General features: G+C 40.9%; 2 protein-coding genes across 8 annotated transcripts in view; one reads left to right on the plus strand and one right to left on the minus strand.

Moving 5' to 3' along the window:
- MAK (male germ cell associated kinase) overlaps positions 1–7,112 on the plus strand; it is a 94,359-nt gene extending 87,247 nt beyond the window's left edge. For 3 of the 7 annotated variants that reach the window (XM_074208052.1, XM_074208051.1, XM_074208054.1), the window contains 3 exons: positions 571–690; positions 3,258–3,287; positions 5,681–7,112. In XM_074208052.1, coding sequence (XP_074064153.1) covers positions 571–690; positions 3,258–3,287; positions 5,681–5,835 — 305 coding nt within the window. In that variant the 3' untranslated portion in view covers positions 5,836–7,112. Of the gene's footprint in view, positions 1–570; positions 691–1,106; positions 1,243–3,257; positions 3,288–5,680 lie in introns of all 7 variants that reach the window. The other 4 variants (XM_074208053.1, XM_074208056.1, XM_074208055.1 and 1 more) reach the window with 3 other exon arrangements.
- A 2,577-nt stretch (positions 7,113–9,689) lies between these two features.
- On the minus strand, positions 9,690–23,184 carry LOC141502996 (transmembrane protein 14C-like). The gene is made up of 5 exons (XM_074208058.1): positions 23,083–23,184; positions 16,414–16,490; positions 13,343–13,444; positions 12,272–12,359; positions 9,690–10,133 (listed from the first exon to the last, which is right to left on the minus strand). The coding sequence occupies exons 2-5, from the start codon at positions 16,487–16,489 to the stop codon at positions 10,076–10,078; spliced, it is 324 nt and encodes a 107-aa protein (XP_074064159.1). The 5' UTR covers position 16,490; positions 23,083–23,184; the 3' UTR covers positions 9,690–10,075.
- Positions 23,185–25,330: the final 2,146 nt, after the last annotated feature.

The raw sequence follows: 25,330 nt of genomic DNA on the forward strand, positions 1-25,330 counted from the left end.
ATACAAAACTAAAGAGTTTCTCCTTCGTTTCTTTTCCCATTCAGAGCAGTAATAGCCTGCAGAGAGAATGGGTCTGCTTCCAAGAGATAGGATTGGACAAATAGAGGGAAATGTGTCAGAGAGGGAGATAGTTTAGAGAAAATATTTGCTTTAATTAGGGACAATCTTGGGTAATAGTTAGCTACAATAGCAATAATTCTGTGACTGATAAATCTTCCCACCTTTTTTTACCCTATTATCCATATTAAATGATAACTGTTCAAAGAAATCTAATTCAGCTAAAACTATAAAAACTATCAAATTTATATTATAAAGCTATTATATTTCATATTTTGCCAATACAATTAATAATAGTTCTACTTAAGTATATATAATCATCTCTAAAAAGTGAGTTAACTAAATGAGGTAGAGAATGTACAAGTGTAAATTTTATACTTTTGATAATAATGTTTGATAAATTATGAGCATCTATGTCTAGTTTGTTGTCTTAGTACACTCCCTATTCAAAATCATCCCAAAATGTTTTTGGCTTATCTATAATGACTGTAAAACTTCATACTATGCCAATAGGAAAATTTGGAAGTTATTCTACTTATAATCAGCCAGGATATATCCCTTCATTTCACAAAAAAGAAGTTGGTTCAGCTGGCCAAAGGATACATTTAGCACCTCTTGGTCCCACAACTTCAGGTAAGAAGGCATGTATTTGTCAAACTTCAGATTATGTAATTGCTATTTTGATGAGACTGAAAGAATTCAGACAAATCCAAAATCCAGTGTTCATTTTAAATTTGTTTACATTGATACAGTCATTACTGTGCAGAGTTCTGTTTGTTCATTAGTAAAAGAATTCTCTTGTTCAGGGCAACCCACAGTAGGTTGGTGTGGGTTTCACAATAGCATCATGAGATCCTAGGATTTAGAACAGGAAAGAACCCCCTTCCCCTCATCTCACCAGTAAAGAAACTGAAACCCAGAGAAGGAAAAAGACTTTGCTGAAGCTCCCCAATAAGTGGCTTTTTTTCTATAGCCCCATTACCTTGTATATAAAACTGTGAAATCCATCAATTTGATGATTTTTATTTTCCAAATTTGTTTTTCCTAAGACCTTCAGAGGGTCTTCTTGTCCTTCCAAAAAAGTTACCTGAGATGCTGTTACCAGTTGACAATACTATCCCTTGGCCACCCAGCTTCAGTGCATAAGCTTTGTCTGTGATTCAAGATGAAGTCTCGATGTCTAAGGTAACAGATTTAGTCATAAATTTTACACATTTACAGATAAAATTAAGCAAACATTAAAACGGAATTTTTAAAGCAAACAAAGCCTATTTTAGCTTTATATGAGGAAAAACTTCCCAATTATAGCAATATAGCTATGGAATGGTCTGCCTAGAAAAATAGTTATTTCCTCATTCCCTAAAATTGGTTAAGAGGAGAATAAATGATGACTTGTCAGATAGGAATGTTGTAGAAGATTCATGTTAATGTATGATTTGAACTGGATGGTCTTCCAACTCTGAAATCCTGTTACTTTTCAAAAAACTACTCAAAAATATAATTTATTATTTCTACTGTAGGCCTGATTATTACTGTTTATCCTACCCTTATATTATACATTGACTCTGATCAGAATTTCTAATCTTATTAACTCATTCTTCTATCTTAATTTAGAGTCAAAACCTTCTTTCAGTTTGCACTTGATTCTGGTGTCAAGTTTGGCATTCTAATTCCTCCAGAACATTAATCCTTCTGTATAAAGTCTTTAACAAACTATTGATTTAAAGTTTTAAAATTTATCAAAGGAAAAACCTTGGACAGATCATCTAACTTCTCTGGGGCTCAGTTTCTTCATCAATTAAATACTGATTTAATGAGGAAGTCTAGATAACAAGAAAGATTTCTCTCATGTCTATAATTGTTAATACATTAGAATCCCACTCTCAATTTAAAAAAAACAAGGGCCTTCTCGCTTTCTGCTCTAAGGTCCATTTTTTTCTACCTTCACTGAAAAAGAAGGGAAAAAAATATAGCTATGCTGCTCCCCTGGGTCTAGTATCTCCTTCAATAGCAACTAGAATATTTGTCTACCACTTTTATCTTTTGGTTCAGAAATGAAAGAGCCCCCTCCATTTATTTTTTTCTGACTGGGATTGTGTGTTTAAATATGTTTTTTGTAATGAAAACCTGTTTAAACTAATTTGCACACCATTTTAAATGAGTTCAAATTGGTCTAGTATTACCCACTGACAACTTTTCCCTCCATGATGGAAGTTTGAACTGATTTATAACCCTTAAAATAACCAAACATTTGAATAAAATTAAACAAAATGAAACAGAGTAAACTAGTTTCCTTACATAAGCCATTACTTGAAGAGACTTTAAAACATTGAAAGTACTGTCCACTTCTGCCTATTTTTTATATTCTAAATAGAATAGAATTGATCAGAATTTAAATTGACTCTGCTCAGTTAACTTATGAAGAAAATTGCTGAAGAGAATAGATAAGTAATTATTTTATGTATATAGAAATGGTTACTCTAAGAAATATTATAATGGGGGTGGCTAGGTGGCATAGTGGATAAAGCGCGGCCCTGGACTCAGGAGTACCTGGGTTCAAATCCGGTCTCAGACACTTAATAATTACCTAGCTGTGTGGCCTTGGGCAAACCACTTAACCCCGTTTGCCTTGCAAAAAACCTAAACAAAAAAAACAAGAAATATTACAATGGAAACAACTTGGAAAGGAGTCATTTTACCTTAGCTAAATAGCAATTTGTAGCAGATAATGCTTTTTTTCCTCTTAATTAACCTGTATATTTTCATTACTAAGTACAGAGTTGGAACTAGATCTCAGCAAGGAATACAGTTGCCAAGGGCAAAGTACATGTCAGGCATTGAGGATTTGTTTATTATTTTTTAAAGAAATGCTTATACTTTTAATGCCAGGAAATCCAGTCTTAAACACTGTAGGAGTCACAGTGAATCCTCTTGGACAAGAAAATGTGGGGTGGGGGAGATGGAGTGTAAGTTTCAAACCTTGCCCCCCCCCTTTGGATGTCTTGCCCCTCCCCTGCCTCCTAGAGGAATGGGGCTGTTATTAAAAAGTGTTTGTTAAGATTATATTTTTAAGTCAACATGAATGTAATAATTTGTTTATTAATTGTTCTGTCAGGTTATTGTGCATGTTCACTGTTTCCTTTTTGCAAAGTAAATGTTATCTTATAATTTTTCATCTCTTCATTTACTCTGCCTATCAGATAAATCTACAGACGGTGATAGGAGGAAAGGTAAAAAAAAGGTTCTCAAGTGGTATCCTTAGGAAAACATTGTGTGTAAGAGAAGTGTCTTCCAGTGCTCCCACTTTTCTGAGTCTCCCACAAGAAAATAAAACCAGGTCATTACCGTATTTACTCAAATATTTTCCCCTTCTTGTATTCTCTTGCTCTCTTCCCTCTTCCCCCTTACCCAATTTTGAGGAAAAAATCAAGGAAAAAACCCTGGGATCACACATATTTACATAGTTTTGTCTCTTTTCCTTTCTGGAATGGCAACTACAGCTGCAAGGAAAAGGTCATTTAAGAACTTCAATCAATTTCCCAGCTCAAAGCAGCTCCTTGTTTCAAGTGCAATATCCTTGGCAAGGCAGAAAAAGTGTTTAAATGAAGGCCATACCATACCCAGGCATCACAAGCCTACATTCCAATAGCTAAAGAGAAAAGAAAGAGGGAAAAAGGAATACCAGTCTGAATCAGCATTCATTTCTTTATCTCCATGCAGCAGTGCCTCTCCATGTAGTACTCTTTGAGGTTGTTGGCAGATATGAGGAAGAGACAAGGTATTTTCAACCTGGCCAAGGGACACTGAACCAGCTATCTAGGGATTTTAGAGGCTGTTCCCCATCTCCCACCCCCACCCCCACCAGGGCAATGTACAATATTTGTCTGGGTGCCCCCCCCCCAGTCTTTTTGCTGTTGTGTCCTTTCCAACCCCACCACTTAAATGTACCTCTCCTATTTTCCAATTTCTTCATTTAAATAAACCAATTTTTTAATCATATCCATTCAGTTCCAGGGTATTAAGCTAGCTAATAGAAGCACTTTTTCATTTCAATAACTTATGATCTTTCCATGCTAATATGAAAGGCACCTTCATGGGTAATTAATATACATGTACATTTTAACTGGTGCCTTCTGGGGACACTATCCCTCACTTTTGTTATCTAACCTGTCAGTTACTTGAAGATTGGAAATTTCAAGCCAAATAAGAAAGGCAAATGAGAGAAAAATGTTCCTGGCAGTCATTGCCTTTCACCCACTTTTACTATATCACAATCCATGGCCTGCTGCCTAGCCAGGTATAATACTGACTGCACAGTTCCACACTTAAGAAAGTCTTTATCACTCTAGGTTAAGAGTGGCGGAAGACAAGGACCCAGATGCTCGCATAATTCCCCCCACACCTTGTTTTAGAGTGAAAGTATCAGAGAGAGAAATGGGGGAAATTATGCGAGTAAATACGGTACAACTGGCCTTAATATGCAAAAATGCCCCATTTTGGCCTTCACATTTTTTCTTGGCATTTGGGCTTGAATGCAAGGATGGCAGACACTACACAATGTGAAATGATATCTCAGTAACAAATAAAAAGCATCACACAGCATAGCTCAAGACAGAGTACCCACTTTACCATGCCAGACATTTAATTTTAGGGAAAAAAATTTTGGAAACTATAAAGTAAATAAGCTATAGTGACAGATGCCTGAAATAGAACTGATGAACTATTCAGGTAAACATTAGCTAATGAACCTTGAGTAAAGAATATATATGTATTTTTAAGTCAAAACTTTTGGTTGAATAAACCCAACTCATTAATGAAATATCATGCCATCATTGGTTTGGGGTCTGTAGGAACATTACTATAATTAACAAATGATAAGGAATTAAATTTTCCACTTTTAAAGTAAAACATTGTCTTTGTAACTCCATGAATACTTGTTAGGAAATGTTTACAGGATTCATACCAGTTGAATTTTCTATAATTTTGCCATATTCAGATAACATATATTTGTCTCATTTAGACTCAACTTCATTTTGATCTTAGACAGTTTACTAAAATTGTGTATATTTAAGAATTCCTAGATTGAGTAAAGACCAGAAATTCCGAGATCTGGCCAGCCTAATCCAATTCCAGAAAAGGCAATGTAATCAGAGTAAATCAGGTCCTCTCCTGTACCTTAGAATCTAGGAACCTCAAGCAGTCACTCTCAGGGACTGAACCACCACTGTCTGTGGTCAGACTAGGCAAGGCTTAAATTCCCTTCCAGCTCTAAATCCTATGGTCCTATTATTTTTCTTGTTCTTGTCAGCATGAAACAGATATCCCAGCAGTGTGGGAACATGAATGTGACTCCCTGTCTGCTGCAAATTCCAATTATGCCAACACAACCCTAAAAGTTCTGCTATAGCTCTATATGGGCAGTGCCTGAGTCTTTTTTTTCCCAAATCTATAAAATAAGAACCATTGGAGGTATTCAGTAGAAACCACTGAATGAGTCTTTTGAAAAATTAATTGAAATTTCAAAACTTTTCACCTTAAAATGAAAGGATTAATAACCTTTTTTGAAATGTTTGTAATCAATTCAATTAATATAGTTCTCATTTCTAATTTTGGTTTCTTTCAGATTATACCTGGAACACAAAAACTGGTCGGACCCAGTTTTCAGGTCCTACTTACAATCCTACAGCAAAAAATATAAATGTTTTAAATCGTGCACATCCAGTTCATTCAGTGCATGGAAGAACAGACTGGGTGGCCAAATATGGAGGCCACAGATAGAAGGGTTATTTCATAGTGCCCTCCTTGTTCTATTGAATGTTCCATTGCTATACTCTGGGAAATGTCTACAAATGTTTATTTCCACCGATTTCTGGGAGAAATGTGCAACAGTGGATAGTTTAAAGGCAAAAATCACCTTGGATTTTATTCCATTCTTAGAAATGAAAAACATATCACTTAGCAATATTGTCTACAATACTGATTTAAGGATAGAATTTCATAAAGTATTGAATAAACTTTGCCAAAGTATCAAGTATTTTGATCTACAAATGAATATCTAATAAATACTACAAGAAACTTTTTCTTTAAAATCTTCTGAAACTTGGGCATTTTTTATGCACAACACTCTCTCCTTGATGCATTGTGTTGGAGGGATTGGCCTGTTTTCTGTATTTATCTGAAAACTCCTTCAGACTATGGCAGGCTCTTGGAGGTGATGCTTATTTGGGAAAGACTTTTCCTACTGTATTGACTGATAAAAAGCAAAAAAATGAGTTTCCCATTTTTAAATTTTCCATAAAAAGACCAGAACAGTGATCATTTTAATGGTCCACAAATAAGCATTTTTTTCTAGGGACAGTATAATTAACACAGGGTATATCTAAATTGTGCTAAGATTGTGTGCTATATACCTTGTATCTGGTCTTATCCAATTGTAAATGAGATATTCTGGTGACTGTAAATTTCAATGGCCTTAGGACTTCCAAATTAAGGATATGACACCATCAAGAAGGTCCCTGAAGTTATGTTAAATTTCTGTTCACCAGCCTTATGGAATGTTATCACTGTGTTCTATTGAAAACAAATAGGAGATATGTGATCCTGTTACTGAAATTGATGTAGATCACTGGGTACATTCTTTTCATTTGGACCTGAAAATAAAATGCATTCATTTGTGGATGCAACAATGGCACTAAAGACATATTTTAATAGTTTTATTTCAGAATCTGTATTTAAGATAGATATCTTAAAACTTTGTACTACTACACTTAAACTTGCTGCTTTGTTAACTGGAAAAGACTTTATTCTTTTAAGATACAACAGTACTATCAACTGATATTTTTATATATTTTAATACTTTGTTTTAAAAATGTAGCTGTTGTTGCCATCATTTTGTGGTCCTATAACTTGTGATGTGTATCCACTGGCATGTTAAAAAAGTCAAGCATTTTTGCTACAATAGCTGCACCTTACTTTGTTGAAAAAACTGTATAATTTTGGAAAAACAGCTAAAAAATAAATTGTCTAATTAGTAACATGCCACAACTTTAAATCAATCATTTTGCTGTGTTTCTTTGTAATGTTTGGTTAGTCCTTCAATCTAATAAACCTTTTATATCATTGACAATTAACTCTGAATAATATCTATTGAAACAATTACAATTAAATAATAGAATCACAGATTATTAGAAATGGAAGGGTTTTCACACAGATGCCATCTTCTGAAAGAACAATAATGGGTAATTTTTATAAATAGGGATAGATGTGACAAATAGTTCTCAGTTGAAGGGAAATTACTCGCCCAGTTTCACAGCTAATTAATTCATCAGAGTTGGCCTCCTGACTCCCAGGTCAGTATACTTTCCACTAGATTAGGCAGTTTAGCATATTTAAAGTAAAAATGTAAACATTATTTTTCAAGATCTGTCTATAAAGAGAAGATAGCCTTAGGATAAATCTTGCCAGATTAGCTATTTGCAATGTATCCACAATAATATATGCCAAATTAATAGGCAACAATATTGATTTTTGGGGTGGCTAGGTGGCATAGTGGATAAAGCACTGGCCCCAGAGTCAGGAGTACCTGGGTTCAAATGCGGTCTCAGACACCTGTGTGGCCTTGGGTAAGCCACTTAACCCCGTTTGCCTTACAAAAAAACAAACAAACAAAAAAATATATATATATATATATTGATTTTTTTAAAAAAAATTCTACTAGTGTGGGTGACCTGAGTGGTTATTTACAATTAAATTTAAGTAAATATTTAAATTTACAATGACTATTTGCTATTTATTCACAAGGTTTTATCCGTGCCTATGATGGTATTTCATCATTTAAAAGTTATGCTAAAATGATGAATTTTTTACATTGTCTTAATTGACAAAATTTTCAGTGGTTTTTATAAATAACTAGAGCTCAAACAAATGTGAAGTGGCATGGGTTTGTAAGCAGGAACAAGTACAAAACTCAAATTGTACTTTACAATAGATAAGAATATACTCAAACTATGTCAACATTATCTTGTTTCCTTCTACTTTCTTCAATCCTGATTTTTCTGCTCTAGCATTTCACTCACTGAGATTGAATGTGAACAACTCCAATATTGTTCAGCTAGTGGGACAGCTGTCAAGTTTTGAATGTTCCAAGGGAAGACCCAAAGCATCTTCCCTTTCCCATCACCATGGGATTCATTTTGGATCCTAAAAGCAGAGTCCTGAAGTATTAATTTAAGGAAAAAAATGAGCTTTTTATACTTTTGTTACTTACCTATCCATGACATTTAACATTCCTCCAGGAGCAATTGTCTCCTTAAAACAATGCCAACAATCATGAAGTGCTACGATAACTTTCTAATTATTAAACAGGCATAGCTATATGAAAGACCTTCTTGTTGGTAGATGACATGATTCTGGGTCTCCTCCTCTGGGCTCTGAAAATGGGGCACAGCAAGGGGCCTTTTTGGTTCCAATGCAAGGCAGAGTTTCCTAATAGTTAGAGCTGGCCACAGAACCAGAAGGATCTGAAAAGTCACTTAACCTCTGTATCCTAAGCATCCATACCTCCCACCTTCAAGGCAGGGAACCATGTTACTTGTGGTTCCGAAAATATGAGACTATTTTTCAAATCCTGAGAAACCAAGCAAATATTTTAAAATTTGTCCAAGGTTTTAAATATAAAAATAGAAATAAAACTGATCATTGTCTCTGCTTTAAGTCTTTGTCAGTGTCCTAAGCTTTCTGATCACTGCAAATTAACCACTGGCCACACACTGAATATCCCAGGGTTGACTTTTTTTACAAGGCAGTGGGATTGAGTGACTTGCCCAAGGTCACCCAGTTAGGTAATAAGTGTCTGAGACCACATTTGAACTAGGGTCCTCCTGACTCCAGGGCCTGTGCTCTATCCACTGCACCACCTAGCTGCCCCCTCAGGGATGACTTCTGAAGATAATACCTAAGCCCTCCCATAATATTTATCCTTCATTTTTGAAGAAGACATCATCAGGGAGGTGATGCTATGACAAGTAGGTGAACTGGATCTGGATGAGGTGATGTACTAAGTCACCAGTCTCACTTTCTCCTCCAGAGCCATCTGGGTCCAAGGGCCAGATATGAATCAGGACAACTGGATGCAAGGCAATCAGGGTAAGTGACTTGGCCAAGGTCACATAGCTAGTAAGTCAACTGTCTGAGGTCAGATTTGAACTACTGTCCTCCTGCCTCCAAGGCCAGGGCTCTAATCGCTTTGTCACCTAGCTGCTGCCCTACTATAACGTGGCCTGCTGGATAGATCATAAAACTGGTGCTAGGGTGGATCTAAGTTCCCATATAGAGTTTGATCAAATTGTTTCCCAAAATGCAGTCACTTATAACATCTCTGACACAGATGCTCAATTCCATGTTATTTCAAGGTGCCCCATAACTGAGACTCCATTTGCAATATAGTTTTCAGTCTTTCAACACTCAATTCCTCTCCCTTCTAAGCTGTGAGAAAGCCAAGCTCCCCTGCTTGCTTCTTGGGTCACAAGGTAACTCAGAACATGCCATTAAAGTATACCTGAAAATAAACTGTAAGAAAGATCTGAACAATTACTTAACAGATGACCTGTAAAGAAACCACTCAACTGCAGGTATGAGGTACCAGAATAACATGATTTCATAAAATATTTAATTAATACCCTAAGATAAGCATGTGTAATTGGAGATAACCAAATGTGATGGAAATACAAATTCTTCCTTATCTTACTTTCACACATGACTCAGATACAGCCAGTTCAAAATATTTCAGTTCTGGAGACATCATGAAGACTGTTCCAAATGGCAACCCATTATGAGAGAAGAATGATGCCTATAAAGGGATTCAGTAATTGATGGGACACAAAGTTCAGTGCTTCTTTGGTTTAAAAAAAAGTAGCATCTCCAAAAGTACCAGGATATGTACAAATGATCAGGTCCTCTGCTCATTTTCCATAATATTCTCAAGTGTTGGGAATTTTCAAAATTCAACTCAAATTTATAGCTATGCTTGCCGGGGCTTATCCAGCATCTTTAGTCCAAGTCTTCCAACCATCAGGAGACTATTTAAAAAGGAAAAAAAAAAAGAAAAAATTAAGGAAAAAGACATGTCTTGTCTATTGTGTAGGATTTGATAACATCCTGACTGCTACATAGCTAACTGTATTTTTAAGTTATTCTTAGAACAACATTTTGTCATAGTATATAGTGTTTTACTTGCATCTAAACTAAAATGTGACCTGAAACCCCAACCTCTACTTCCCTTTCAAGGATACTGACTCATGTCAGTCCTTCTTATAGTAGTCAAAATGAAAATTTCTGCACAACAAACATATCCTCATGCCCATTAATTTCAAACAAAGCTTAACATGGTAACAGTTCATTATAGAGATTCACATTCAGGGAAATTTTTACTTATACAGTCACTTAAAGGAAAAGCAGCTATGAATGTAAGACTGTAGGATATGGGAGGGGCCTCACCAGTAAGTTTAGGTGACTGAGGAAGAATACTAACAAGGTAAAACAACAGTTTTAAAGTTGAAAATGGATTCAGGATGGAGAAAAAAATTGAATGTCTAAAACTTTAAGGCTTGTTATAGCTAGAGTAGAAAGAAACTACAGGGTAGAATGAGAAAGTACTATATTTTCATTTCCCATTTTTAAAAATTTCACAACTTATTCTGACACACATGAACCTCCAGATATTTTGTATGCTATTAATATTTCAGTAGGCAGTTATTTTACTCTTGATGGGTGATTTTAAAAGGTCTATTATAGTTTTAAGATTGATTTTTAATTACAAACTAAAGGTATGATGGAATTCCTTCAGAATAGAATGCAATGGGGCAGCTAGGTGGTGCAGTGGATAGAGCCTGGGCCCTAGAGTCAGGAGTACCTGAGTTCAAATTCGACCTCAGACACTTAATAATTAACTAGCTATGTGGCCTTGGGCAAGCCACTTAACCCCATTGCCTTGCAAAAACTAAAAAGATTCACAAAATAGAATGCAATGGTTCTATAATGGAAATCAATCAAAAAATAGAATTCATTTAACAACTAAATTTCCATTAAACATTCCTTATATAGATAAGGAATACAAATATATTAGAATTGGTCCCTTGATGTTTATAGTAAATGGTACTGTTCTGGTCAGAAACTGAGGGTATTTTCCTCCCAGACTGATTCTTTTAAGGAGGCAAACTAAGCCATCTTTTGCTGCAATTCTTTCTTATCCTTTAATTACTGAATAGGCCTTGCCTCAGACAAACTGAAATTTGGGAAGACCTTAGCTTTAAAAGGTCAAGGTTTAGGGACAGCTGGGTTGCATAGTGGATAGAGCACTGGCCCTGGAGTCAGGAGGACCTGAGTTCAAGTCCAGCCTCAGACAATTACCTAGCTGTGTGACCTTGGGCAAGTCACTTGCTTAAATTTTTTAAAAAGTGTATTATTAAAAAGTCAAGGTTTCCCACTGTGTCCAGGGCCATCATCAGTCGCCCTGGCCTATGTCTTTCCACTAGACTCCCATTACTCTGGAGGAGAGTGAGAGTCTGATGATTTTGCACAGCATTGCCTCACTGAAATACAGTTCACTGTAATTCAAGACATAGCCCTCTTGATATCGTTGATCCTCCTCAAGAAAGAAGGATGAACAACAGCAAGCAACAACTTTCTACTTAGCTTTGCCTTGGAGACATCTGCTAATGCAGAGAATCATTTATTCAAGAGAGCACCTGGCTGAGCCAGGTGTTAATAATGCTAGGTTACGATTGAGTCTTCAATGAAAGTCAAAATCAACAGATGGTACTGTCAAGCTAGCTCATCTCATGATCACTGGGATCGGTAGAGTTCCAACAAATAACTGCCCTTGGTAATGAAGAGGAATGGGAGGGGAATGGTCAGGGACCCTGATGCCTGGGGCAACCCTTTTGGTAGGATATAATTCTTACCTTCTGCTTTAGGCTTTTCCTTCCAGAAACCAACCATATCATTAAATTACCACCTAGAACTCCACCTGCTTTAGAGGGCTTTCTCATTAGGCACAGGTGGATAAATTTAGCATAAATAGTTCATTACCACTTTCTTTTCCAAACTGAAATAAATGAATCAGTAAACTTGAAAACTATCTTAGACAACAAATAAATAGCTACCATAGATAATTTCTACTTAAACTAAATAAAACAGAAGCAGTTTTTGACAATACCTGGCACCAGCAATTAAGCCTGCTGGCATGAATTTTCCAGAGTTGTAGAATCTCATTCCCATGATGCCAGACAGAGTTCCCGATGCAGCTGATGGAAAGTGTAAGAAAAATGGTTAAAATAAAATTACTTGGTATATGTTTGAGTGGCAGACAGATGGCGAAGTGGATAGAATACTAGACCTGAAGTCAAGAAGACTCATCTTCCTGAATTCAAATTCAGCTTCATGTTCTTACTAGCTGTATGACCCTGGGCAAGTCACTTAAACCATGTTTGCCTCAGTTTCCTCATCTGTAAAATAAACTGGAGCAGGAAGTGGCAAACTATTCCAGTATCTTTGCCAGGAAATTTCCAAATGGTGTCAATGTAAGTTGAACAGGGCTGAAAAATGACTGAGCAACAATAACATGTTTGGGAATGAAAGAAATAAGGAGGTTGAAATCCTTCATATCCCTTAAGACAGGACCTCATCCCCAGTTTTCTTTGATCAAGGCAGCTGGTACCCTCTCCTTCCTTTGACATAGAGACATACTGACTACATGTCTATTTGGTTTTGCTTACCCCTCCACTGTCAGTCCCGAATTTCATAAGACTGAGTATAACCTCCCATGTCCTCAGTGATTTTACATACTAATTTCAGTAAGAAAACCCAATTCGTGACTATACAAATATACATCATAGCAATTTATGTTTTATAATTTACTTTTTTTTTTTCTAAATATGAACAGAGGTGAAAATAATTGGAATTTTTTTTCCATTCTGGATCTGTGACTTCATCACTGTGGCGATCAGTAGGGAAACTCTTTATCCTGCTATAGATCAGCACCTAGTCTCTCAGTTGTCCAGGTACACAGAGGTTAAGTTATTTGTCCTGGGTCACACAGCTAGTAGTTTATGTCAGAGGAAAAGACTTGAATCTAAGACTTCCTGACTTTAAGGCCAGTTCTCTAACCACTTCAACACACTGCCTAACAAACAACAGGAAAAGTGTCTATAAGTATAATCAACCCATTCCAATGTTCTCAAGTTAACATTACCTATTTTCCAGTTAGTAGATCATAAAGAATACTTACCTAGGGAAACCCAAATGTTCTTGGGATCCTGAGATATTTGATAAGCACCCAGGCCTGCCAAACCACCAAAAAGAAGACCAGCAGCCAGGGATGGAACACTTCCTAGAACAAATCAATCCACATTTACTATTTCACATTTATAGGCCATGGACAGCCTGCCTTTGCCAAAAATACTACAAAGAGAAACATTAAAATAGAACAGTGGTCCAACCAGTTACTGAGGAAGCAAGAGAAGGGGAGGAGGGAGAAAGGGTAGAGAGGAAGAAGAAACAAAGGAAGGAAGGAAGGAAGGAAGGAAGGAAGAAAAGCAGGAAGGAAAAGACAAAGGGAGAAAAGGAAGAAAGGGAGTAAAGAAAAAGAAAGGAAGGGGAATAAAGAAGGGAGAAAAGAGGGAAGGATGAGAGAGAAAAGCTACATAGAATAGCTCCCAAGAAAATAATCACTGAAAATCTCCAATGAACTTTCTTTCTCAAATTTCTAAATTGAACTATTTATATAAGGAAGCAGAAAAACAACTGGGAGTTGGTGTGGTGGGTGGAATGTTGGACTTGGCTGAAGTCAGGAAGACCATGGTTTAAATCTCACCTCATACACTTACCAGTTATGTGACCCTGTGTAAGTCTCACCACTATAGTTCTTTCTCACCAGTAAAATGTGAAAGTTGAATTCAATGGTCTTTCAGATCCCTTTCAAGTTCTAAATTTGTAAGTCTATGATAAACAAGTTTATAGGGATGAAAATTTGGGGATGGAGAAAAGTGTGTGCTGCAAAGTTCACTTTGGGTGCAAGGGTCTTGGCAGAATATCTCTCTTTGGGGATTTATAGCAATGTCCTTTATTTAGAAATAAATGACAGTTACAAGTCTTGGTCATTTGTATAAAGTAAAGGTGATACTGAAAATAACAAAACCAGAAGCTACTTTATTGGTACAATGGATTATCTAAAACAAACAAAAAAAAAACCCCAATAATTCCCCAATTAAAAAATGGTCAAAGGATATGCAAAGGCAATTTACAGATGAGATCAAAGCAATCCATATTCATATGAAAAATTGCTCTAAATCACTAATTATTAGAGAAATGCAAATTAAAGCTTCTCTGAGGTACCACCTCACACCTCTCAGACTGGCCAATATGACCAGAAAGGATAATGATCATTGTTAAAAGGGTTGTGGGAAATCTGGGACACTATTACACTGGTGGTGGAGCTGTGAACTCATCCAACCTTTTGGAGAGCAATTTGGAACTATGCCCAAGGGGCAACAAAAATGAGCATACCCTTTGACCCAGCAATACCACTACTGGGTCTATACCCTGAAGAGATGATGAAAAAGGGTAAAAACATCACTTGTACAAAAATATTCATAGCAGCCCTGTTTGTGGTGGCAATTATAAATCAAGTAAATGTCCTTCAAATGGGGAATGGCTTAGCAAACTGTGGTACATGTATGTCATGGAACATTATTGTTCTATTAGAAACCAGGAGGGATGGGAATTCAGAGAAGCCTGGAGGGATTTGCATGAACTGAAGCTGAGGGAGATGAGCAGAACCAGAAAAACACTGTACACCCTAACAGCAACATGGGGGTGATGATCAACCTTGATGGACTTGCTCATTCCATCAGTGCAACAATCAGGGACAATTTGGGGCTGTCTGCAATGGAGAATACCATCTGTATCCAGAGAAACAACTGTGGAGTTTGAACAAAGACCAAGGACTATTACCTTTAATTTAGGAAAAAAAAAAACAAACTGATATGTTATTGTCTTATCCTGCTATCTCTTATATTTTATGTTTCTTCCTTAAGGATATGATTTCGTTCTCATCACACTCAATTTGGATCGATGTACAGCATGGAAACAATGTAAAGACTGACCAACTTGCCTTTGGGGGGGTGGGGGGGAGAGAAGTTAAGATTAGGGGGGAAATTGTAAAACTCAAAATAAATAAAATCTTTTAAAAAACCCCAATAAAACAAAGCAGTGAGCTGCATCTGTGTAACTGCTGCAGTGGAAGGAACATTAGAATTGGAGTCAGGGAGTCAAGAGTTTAAATTCTGGCTTTACTACCTACTACCTGTGAGAATTCTAGTAACTCAGTTCCAGCTCTGGCCTCAGTTTCCTCATCTGTAAAATGAATGGTTGAACTAAATGACATCTAAGCTGCCTTCTAGCTCAAGCTCTGATCCTGAATCAAAGGCCTACAATCACCCCCATCTCTCTCAAGCTACCCATATGGTTTAAGTGAAAATAATGATAATTATATTTGTCCTTCATTTTTGAAGAAGACCACAATAATGCCATGAAAAGTACGTGAAGTGAAGTGAGGGGGTCCTCCCTCCTTTCCTTTCAGTCTTTTCCTTCCTTCCTTTCCAATTCTGTTTCTTCTTCACATGAGTGAGGGGGTGCTGTGTTAAGTCACAGGCTCACTTTCTCCTCCAGCGTCATCTGGGTTCAGTGGCCAGATATGAATCTGGACAACTAGAAAAGGCCCTGGATGTGAGGCAATCAAGGTTAAGTGACTTGCGCAAGATCACACAGCTAGTAAGTGTCAAGTCTGAGACTGGATTCAAACTCCTATCCTCCTGACTCCAAGGTCAGTGCTCTATTCACTGTACCACCTAGCTGCCCAAAGTGAAAATATAACCAAAAAAACCCATCCCTTTATAGAATTCATCACTCACTGGTTCTTCAAAATAACCAGTCACTAATAACAATCAGCTATGAAAAAGTAAGCTCCTCTAATCAATACAATAATCCAATACAATTCCAAAGGAGCTACAATGAAAACTGTTATTTCCAAAGAGAGAATGATGAATTCTGAGTATAAATTGAAGCATATTTTTAACTTTATTTTTCCTTTTCTTTTTTTGCAACACTGGTAATATAAAAATACATTTTATATGACTTCCTATGTATAATTGATACCTTATTGTTTGCCTTCTCAAGGGGTAGGAGAGGGGGCTAGGCAGAAGGAGAATTTGAACTCAAAATGTAAAAAATAGGGTTAAAATGGATAAAGTGGTCAGTCACCACAGTAGGAAAAACAAAACTGTAAAAATCAGAGCATACCTGCTTTTGCATAGCCAATTATTCCACCAGAAGCGACCAATGCTGCATAACCAAAGCCAATCCAATCTAGAGCCATCCTGAAAATAGAAAAATATGAATTCACTGATAATAATTCTTCATTTTAAAAAAAGTTGTCAACTAATTGATTAGCACTTATTATGACCTAGGAGTTTTGCTAGGCATTGGTGATGCAAAGACAAAAATGAAACCATCCTAGCCTTTAACTGTGAATATAGTTTAATCTTAAATGTCCTTCACGGCTCAGAAAAGTACTATCACTACAGGAGATCTGGATACTAGTAATGATTCTGCAAATACATTACTCTGGGTGGCTCAAGGGGAGTAACAATATCTTGGAGACATATGAGATTTGTACAATAAAGAAGCTGGATTAGATCATTTCTAAGATCCTGTAGATCCTAAAAGGAGCCTAGAGTCTTCTATTCAGTGGTAGGATTCAGTTGATTTGCACTGGTTGGAGAGAACCAATACCTAATTTCAGGTTGAGTGAACTGGTTGTTAATTTATTTGAATTCTACCACTGCTTCTATTTAATATCTGGTCTAGGAGACAGAGGCAAGTGGGACTCTACTATAGTGTTGGCTGATTTTCAGCCATAGCCTACCTCAGTGGGTACAGCAATTGTTTTGGCACTTTGCCCATAAAAAGTTGTTTCTTTTTATTTTTTTATTTTTTTTTTGTTTGTTTTTTAGTTTTTGCTAGGCAATGGGGTTAAGTGGCTTGCCCAAGGCCACACAGCTAGGTAATTATTAAGTGTCTGAGACCGGATTTGAACTCAGGTACTCCTGATTCCAGGGCTGGTGCTCTATCCACTGCGCCACCTAGCTGCCCCTATTTTTTTAAATTGATATGCTATTTTATTTTTCCAAGTACATGCTAGGGTAGTTTTTCAACATTCATCCCTTTGCAGATTTATAAGTTACACATTTTTTCTACCACCCTCCCTACAGTCTGTTAAAAGTTGTACATGTATATTTGTGTTTAATGTAGTTACATATTAATTACTTTTGTGTAAGAGGAATTAGGGCTAAGGGGGAAAAGAAAATCATGAGACAGGAAGGAAAAACACAAAAAGTTTTTCAAAACTGAACATCATATACAATCAGATTCCATGGGGTTTTCCTTCCTCTGGATATGGATGGCATCATCCACAAGTCTCTAAGGGTTGTCCTTGATTTCTGAATTGCTGGGAGGAGCTAGGTCCATCATAGTTGATCATCTCATAATATTGTTAATGTGTACAATATTCCTAAAGAGCTGTTTCTATTGAAAACTGGGCTAGGGGTGGCTAGGTGGTGAAGTGGCTAGAGGACAGGTCCTGGAGTCAGGAGTACCTGACACTTAATTACCTAGCTGTGTGGCCTTGGGCAAGTCACTTAACCTCATTCGCCTTGCAAAAAACAAACCTAAAAAAAAGAAAACTGGGCTAAATATATGTATAGCTCTGCACCAATAACCAACTTTCCCTTCTGTTAACTTAAACCAAAACTCAAAAATCTGAAAGGAAAGCTTCCAGTGTCCTTTGTCCTTGACCCTAGAAAATCCTCAACCTGCCTGTCCATGGTTCCTGGGTTTGTACTTCTGAGGTTTTCTTCTTTTTAAATAATGATGGTAAGATACATTTTTTCCATTTTTGAGATATAGCAACATTTTCAAGGGCAGAGATCTTGTCTTATTTATCTTTGTACTTCTCAATAAAAGCCCAGTACCTCTAATCTTCTTGAAAGTAGAGAATTGCATGTGTAGGGAACGTCCTTCCCCCCAAACATCAAAGTGTGTACAACATGATTTGATAGGAGAAAGAGAAGAAGAGGGAAGGAAGGAAGGAAGAAGAGAGGGAAAGAAAGAAAGAAAAAAGAGGGAAAGGAAGAAAGAAGAGAGGGAAAGAAAGGAGGGAGGGAAAGGAAGAAAGAAGAGAGGGAAAGGAAGAAAGGAGAGAGGGAAAGGAAGAAAGGAGAGAGGGAGAGGAAGAGAGAGGGAGAGGAAGAAAGGAGAGAGCGAGAGGAAGAAAGGAGAGAGCGAGAGGAAGAAAGGAGAGAGCGAGAGGAAGAAAGGAGAGAGGGAGAGGAAGAAAGGAGAGAGGGAGAGGAAGAAAGGAGGGAGCGAAAGGAAGAAAGGAGAGAGGGAGAGGAAGAAAGAAAGGAAGAAAGGAGAGAGGGAGAGGAAGAAAGGAGAGAGGGAGAGGAAGAAGGGAGAGAGGGAAAGGAAGAAAGGAGAGAGGGAGAGAAGAAGGAGAGAGGGAGAGGAAGAAAGGAGAGAGGGAGAGGAAGAAGGGAGAGAGGAAGAGAGAGGGAGAGGAAGAAAGGAGAGAGCGAGAGGAAGAAAGAAAGGAAGAAAGGAGAGAGCGAGAAGAAGGAGAGAGGGAGAGGAAGAAAGGAGAGAGCGAGAAGGAGAGAGGGAGAGGAAGAAAGGAGAGAGGGAGAGGAAGAAAGGAGAGAGGGAGAGGAAGAAAGGAGAGAGGGAGAGGAAGAAAGGAGAGAGGGAGAGGAAGAAAGGAGAGAGGGAGAGGAAGAAAGAAAGGAAGAAAGGAGAGAGGGAGAGGAAGAAAGGAGAGAGGGAGAGGAAGAAAGGAGAGAGGGAGAGGAAGAGAGAGGGAGAGGAAGAAAAGAGAGAGGGAGAGGAAGAAAGGAGAGAGGGAGAGGAAGAAAGGAGAGAGCGAGAAGAAGGAGAGAGGGAGAGGAAGAAAGGAGAGAGGGAGAGGAAGAAAGGAGAGAGGGAGAGGAAGAAAGGAGAGAGGGAGAGGAAGAAAGGAGAGAGGGAGAGGAAGAAGGGAGAGAGGGAGAGGAAGAGAGAGGGAGAGGAAGAAAGGAGAGAGGGAGAGGAAGAAAGGAGAGAGCGAGAAGAAGGAGAGAGGGAGAGGAAGAAAGGAGAGAGGGAGAGGAAGAAAGGAGAGAGGGAGAGGAAGAAAGGAGAGAGGGAGAGGAAGAAAGGAGAGAGGGAGAGGAAGAAAGGAGAGAGGGAGAGGAAGGAGAGAGGGAGAGGAAGAAAGGAGAGAGGGAGAGGAAGAAAGGAGAGAGGGAGAGGAAGAAAGGAGAGAGCGAGAAGAAGGAGAGAGGGAGAGGAAGAAAGGAGAGAGCGAGAAGAAGGAGAGAGGGAGAGGAAGAAAGGAGAGAGCGAGAAGAAGGAGAGAGGGAGAGGAAGAAAGGAGAGAGCGAGAAGAAGGAGAGAGGGAGAGGAAGAAAGGAGAGAGCGAGAAGAAGGAGAGAGGGAGAGGAAGAAAGGAGAGAGCGAGAAGAAGGAGAGAGGGAGAGGAAGAAAGGAGAGAGGGAGAGGAAGAGAGAGGGAGAGGAAGAAAGGAGAGAGGGAGAGGAAGAAAGGAGAGAGCGAGAGGAAGAAAGGAGAGAGCGAGAGGAAGAAAGGAGAGAGGGAGAGGAAGAAAGGAGAGAGGGAGAGGAAGAAAGGAGAGAGGGAGAGGAAGAAAGGAGAGAGCGAGAGGAAGAAAGGAGAGAGGGAGAGGAAGAAAGGAGAGAGGGAGAGGAAGAAAGGAGAGAGCGAGAAGAAGGAGAGAGGGAGAGGAAGAAAGGAGAGAGCGAGAGGAAGAAAGGAGAGAGGGAGAGGAAGAAAGGAGAGAGGGAGAGGAAGAAAGGAGAGAGGGAGAGGAAGAAAGGAGGGAGCGAAAGGAAGAAAGGAGAGAGGGAGAGGAAGAAGGGAGAGAGGGAGAGGAAGAGAGAGGGAGAGGAAGAAAGGAGAGAGGGAGAGGAAGAAAGGAGAGAGGGAGAGGAAGAAAGGAGAGAGGGAGAGGAAGAAAGGAGAGAGGGAGAGGAAGAAAGGAGAGAGGGAGAGGAAGGAGAGAGGGAGAGGAAGAAAGGAGAGAGGGAGAGGAAGAAAGGAGAGAGGGAGAGGAAGAAAGGAGAGAGCGAGAAGAAGGAGAGAGGGAGAGGAAGAAAGGAGAGAGCGAGAAGAAGGAGAGAGGGAGAGGAAGAAAGGAGAGAGCGAGAAGAAGGAGAGAGGGAGAGGAAGAAAGGAGAGAGGGAGAGGAAGAGAGAGGGAGAGGAAGAAAGGAGAGAGGGAGAGGAAGAAAGGAGAGAGCGAGAGGAAGAAAGGAGAGAGCGAGAGGAAGAAAGGAGAGAGGGAGAGGAAGAAAGGAGAGAGCGAGAGGAAGAAAGGAGAGAGCGAGAGGAAGAAAGGAGAGAGGGAGAGGAAGAAAGGAGAGAGCGAGAGGAAGAAAGGAGAGAGGGAGAGGAAGAAAGGAGAGAGGGAGAGGAAGAAAGGAGAGAGGGAGAGGAAGAAAGGAGAGAGCGAGAGGAAGAAAGGAGAGAGGGAGAGGAAGAAAGGAGAGAGGGAGAGGAAGAAAGGAGAGAGAGGGAAAGGAAGAAAGGAGAGAGCGAGAGGAAGAAAGGAGAGAGGGAGAGGAAGAGAGAGGGAGAGGAAGAAAGGAGAGAGGGAGAGGAAGAAAGGAGAGAGGGAGAGGAAGAAAGGAGAGAGCGAGAGGAAGAAAGGAGAGAGCGAGAGGAAGAAAGGAGAGAGCGAGAGGAAGAAAGGAGAGAGGGAGAGGAAGAAAGGAGAGAGCGAGAGGAAGAAAGGAGAGAGGGAGAGGAAGAAAGGAGAGAGGGAGAGGAAGAAAGGAGAGAGCGAGAGGAAGAAAGGAGAGAGGGAGAGGAAGAAAGGAGAGAGGGAGAGGAAGAAAGGAGAGAGCGAGAAGAAGGAGAGAGGGAGAGGAAGAAAGGAGAGAGCGAGAGGAAGAAAGGAGAGAGGGAGAGGAAGAAAGGAGAGAGGGAGAGGAAGAAAGGAGAGAGGGAGAGGAAGAAAGGAGAGAGGGAGAGGAAGAAAGGAGAGAGGGAGAGGAAGAAAGGAGAGAGCGAGAGGAAGAAAGGAGAGAGGGAGAGGAAGAAAGAAAGGAAGAAAGGAGAGAGGGAGAGGAAGAAAGGAGAGAGGGAGAGGAAGAAGGGAGAGAGGGAGAGGAAGAGAGAGGGAGAGGAAGAAAGGAGAGAGGGAGAGGAAGAAAGGAGAGAGGGAGAGGAAGAAAGGAGAGAGGGAGAGGAAGAAAGGAGAGAGCGAGAAGAAGGAGAGAGGGAGAGGAAGAAAGGAGAGAGGGAGAGGAAGAAAGGAGAGAGGGAGAGGAAGAAAGGAGAGAGGGAGAGGAAGAAAGGAGAGAGGGAGAGGAAGAAGGGAGAGAGGGAGAGGAAGAGAGAGGGAGAGGAAGAAAGGAGAGAGGGAGAGGAAGAAAGGAGAGAGCGAGAAGAAGGAGAGAGGGAGAGGAAGAAAGGAGAGAGGGAGAGGAAGAAAGGAGAGAGGGAGAGGAAGAAAGGAGAGAGGGAGAGGAAGAAAGGAGAGAGCGAGAGGAAGAAAGGAGAGAGGGAGAGGAAGGAGAGAGGGAGAGGAAGAAAGGAGAGAGGGAGAGGAAGAAAGGAGAGAGGGAGAGGAAGAAAGGAGAGAGCGAGAAGAAGGAGAGAGGGAGAGGAAGAAAGGAGAGAGCGAGAAGAAGGAGAGAGGGAGAGGAAGAAAGGAGAGAGGGAGAGGAAGGGAGAGGAAGAAAGGAGAGAGGGAGAGGAAGAAAGGAGAGAGGGAGAGGAAGAAAGGAGAGAGAGAGAAGAAGGAGAGAGGGAGAGGAAGAAAGGAGAGAGGGAGAGGAAGAGAGAGCGAGAGGAAGAAAGGAGAGAGGGAGAGGAAGAAAGGAGAGAGGGAGAGGAAGAAAGGAGAGAGCGAGAGGAAGAAAGGAGAGAGCGAGAGGAAGAAAGGAGAGAGCGAGAGGAAGAAAGGAGAGAGCGAGAGGAAGAAAGGAGAGAGGGAGAGGAAGAAAGGAGAGAGGGAGAGGAAGAAAGGAGAGAGCGAGAGGAAGGAGAGAGGGAGAGGAAGAAAGGAGAGAGCGAGAGGAAGAAAGAAAGGAAGAAGGGGGGGGGGGGGACAGAGAGAAGACAGTCCGGCAGAGGGGAGACACACAGCGGGCGCGGGGGCGCTGCCCCGAGGACCAGCCCCGGCTCATTCCGTTCCCCAGCCTCGGGCCCTCCCAACTTCTGGGCCGAGCTCCGGCTCTGGCCGCTCCGGCCGCCGCTCCCCGAGGCCGCTCGGGCCGAGGCCCACGGGCGGCAGGTGCGGCTGCAGGCCAGGCCCGGCGGCTCTCACCGAGGCTGCCATGGCCGCCGCCACGCAGCTCCGGCTCCGCTGGCTGTGCGGGTGCGTGAGGAGGCCGCGGGGGCCTGTCCGTCACACGCGCGCGCGCACACACGCACACACGCACACACGCACACACACGCACACACGCGCGCACACACACACACACACACACACACACACACACACACACACACACAGAGCGGAGAGCGCTTCCTGCCTGTCACTGCCTGTCCGTCACACACACACCAGAGCGCGCTTCCTGCCTGTCCTTCACACACACACACGCACACACCAGAGCGCGCTTCCTTCCTGTCACTGCCTGTCCGTCACACACACACACACACGCACACCAGAGCGTGCTTCCTGCCTGTCACTGCCTGTCCGTCACACATACACACAGCAGAGCGAGCTTCCTGCCTGTCCGTCACCGCCTGTCCGTCACACACACACACACACACACACACACACACACACACACACACAGACACACGCGGACAGACGATCCAACACGCGCGCCGGCCACCGCCAACTCTTGCGCGTGTTCGTGCGGCCGGGCCGCCGCGGGGGAGGCCGCCCCCCGGCTTGCTGACTGACCTGGGCCGGGCGCGCGGGCCGAGCTGGGGGTCTGCACGTCCGCAGCTCCGCGTTCCACGCTACGGAACACTTCCGGGGGGGCGGGGCGGGGGCGGGCAGGCCGGGGCGGGGGAGGAAAGCGCTTGCGGCAAAGCTGTGCCCACGGCGCCGGCGCGGGAAAGTGCGCGGTCACGTGCCGGGAGGGCTGCGCCCCGCCCCGCGGCCCGCTCCACGTGATCTTGCGCAGCCCGGCCAAGGGGCGCACGCTGCTGGGCGTGGCTGCGCGTGCCTGCGGCTTGTGGCCTGGGCGAGGCAGAGCATTAGCAAACGAAAATAAGCTTGGATTGAAAGGGGGCTATTAAGGAGGCTTGAGTGAAGCCACTGAGGCTCGTTATCAGTCCGATTCCTCAGGACCCATCTGGAATTTTCTTTAAAAACATACAAGGGGGGGGGCGGCTAGGTGGCGCGGTGGACAGAGCACCGGCCCTGGAGTCAGGAGGACCTGAGTTGAAATCCGACCTCAGACCCTTAATAATGACATAGCTGTGTGGCCTTGGGCAAGTCACTTAACCCCATTGTCTTGCAGGAAAAACAAACTAAAAAAAAGAAAAAAAGGTACAAGAGTGGTTGGCCATTCTCTTCCCTCTGAGCGAAAGTGCGCTTACCCGTAAACTAAAAAAAAGTTTTTTTCTTATTCTAACAAGTTATCTTGCTCACCCAGTTGCCCCCTTCTGGAAAGGGTTCTATGGGTTAATGAGCAATATCGACTTCCTCGCGTGATGGATGGAGGGAGGCCTATGTAGTTAGTGTCTATTATGGGGCCCAGGGAGGGAGGGAAGATAGAAGGTGGAGAGCAGAAAGTAAGGGAGTGGAAGAGATACTCTGACTTCAAAATGTAGAGCATGAGAGACATGATAAACATGACCCAAATCTGTTACGCCATTTAATGCCATCAATGGATTTGTGATTTTTAAAAAACAGCTATAACAAAAATATTCAATGAATCATTTTAAAATGGCCCTAGCACCTCTCGCTAATCATGTGCCACGTTATTCTTGGAGATAGCCATTGCGGATTTACTCCTTCCTGTTCTTGCCACTGAATACTTTGCAGGATCTTGGACTTAGAATAGTCACGTAAGTTTTCTGAGTTTCACATTCCATCTTTGTAAAATGAGAATAATAATGCCTACACTCCCTATTTCTTAGGTTATAGAAGAGATAAAATGAGATGAGGTGGGCAAAAGGATTTGCACTATATAAATGGTAACTATAGCTGCCCTATTTTTTAAAGTTTCAAAATAACTTTTAAAACCATTTATGCCTTTCTCCATATACTGCATTCTAAAAAAAAATTCTACTTCCTTTCACCTGGTCCAAAAGATAATTACTTTCTGCCTTTGGATGCATTATCACCCGTAGACTAAGTAGTTTGCTGAACTTCTAGTGTAAGTTAATTAGCCAAACCACTAAATATGTCTGTTGGGCGTGACCACGATTGTACAAGTGGAGGTTGGGTCTGGAGTCTGCTGATCTTCAGTGACTATCTAATCTCCGATCTGCAAAGAAAGAGCTCAAGGGTGACACCAGAAAGTCTTCAAGGAAAGCTGTTTGGGGGGGGGGGGGGGGTAAGAATGTTAAAAGAAGATAATACTCATTGCTTAAAGAGGGCAAAATTTCACTTATAATGTTTTCCAATATAAGAACTCTTTTCAGTCATAAAATGTGAGAGTTCATCTGGACATGAGACATCATCTTGTCCAATCTCATTTTGAAGGAGTGGAACTAGAAAGACAAAGAGGTTAAGTGACTTGTCTAAATTCTCCCTTATTTTGTGATTTGGGCATCAGGATTATTGGATTTAGAATTCATCAGAACCTTAGAAATCATGTAATCTAGCCCCTTCATTTTACAATTATGAAAACCCAGGCCCATATAGATGAACTGCCTTGCCCAAGGTCCTATGTGCAGTAAATATGAATCATAGGTGCAGAACTAAGATGTCAATCCAGATGCTCTGCCTCTAAATCTGGGGATTTTCCTACTATCACCTTCTTTTGTTTGTTATATTTCCCTAAATCCAGACGCAAGCCCAAAGTCAAGCTGTGGTGACAATTTTAAGAACAATTCATAAAACAAATATACAACTTGGGATTTGTGATCATGTGGAAAAAAGAATTAGATTTACACCAGTTTATTATAGGTCAAACGTCAGAATTAGAAGCAGCTGGTGGATATTGTAGAGAAGTAGCTTTTGCCTTAATTTAAGA

Source organism: Macrotis lagotis, chromosome X (assembly GCF_037893015.1).
Source record: "Macrotis lagotis isolate mMagLag1 chromosome X, bilby.v1.9.chrom.fasta, whole genome shotgun sequence".
In the NCBI taxonomy this organism is placed as follows: domain Eukaryota; kingdom Metazoa; phylum Chordata; class Mammalia; order Peramelemorphia; family Peramelidae; genus Macrotis; species Macrotis lagotis.

Excerpts from the sequence above, each read along its gene's own strand:
- LOC141502996 (XM_074208058.1), bottom strand. The coding sequence starts at position 16,489 with ATGGCTCTAGATTGGATTGGCTTTGGTTATGCAGCATTGGTCGCTTCT. Across the intron at positions 13,445-16,413 it reads AATTGGCTATGCAAAAGCAG|GAAGTGTTCCATCCCTGGCT; the intron begins GTATGCTCTGAT and ends GATTTGTTCTAG. Across the intron at positions 10,134-12,271 it reads GGCTTAATTGCTGGTGCCAG|TCTCCTGATGGTTGGAAGAC; the intron begins GTATTGTCAAAA and ends CTTTTTAAATAG.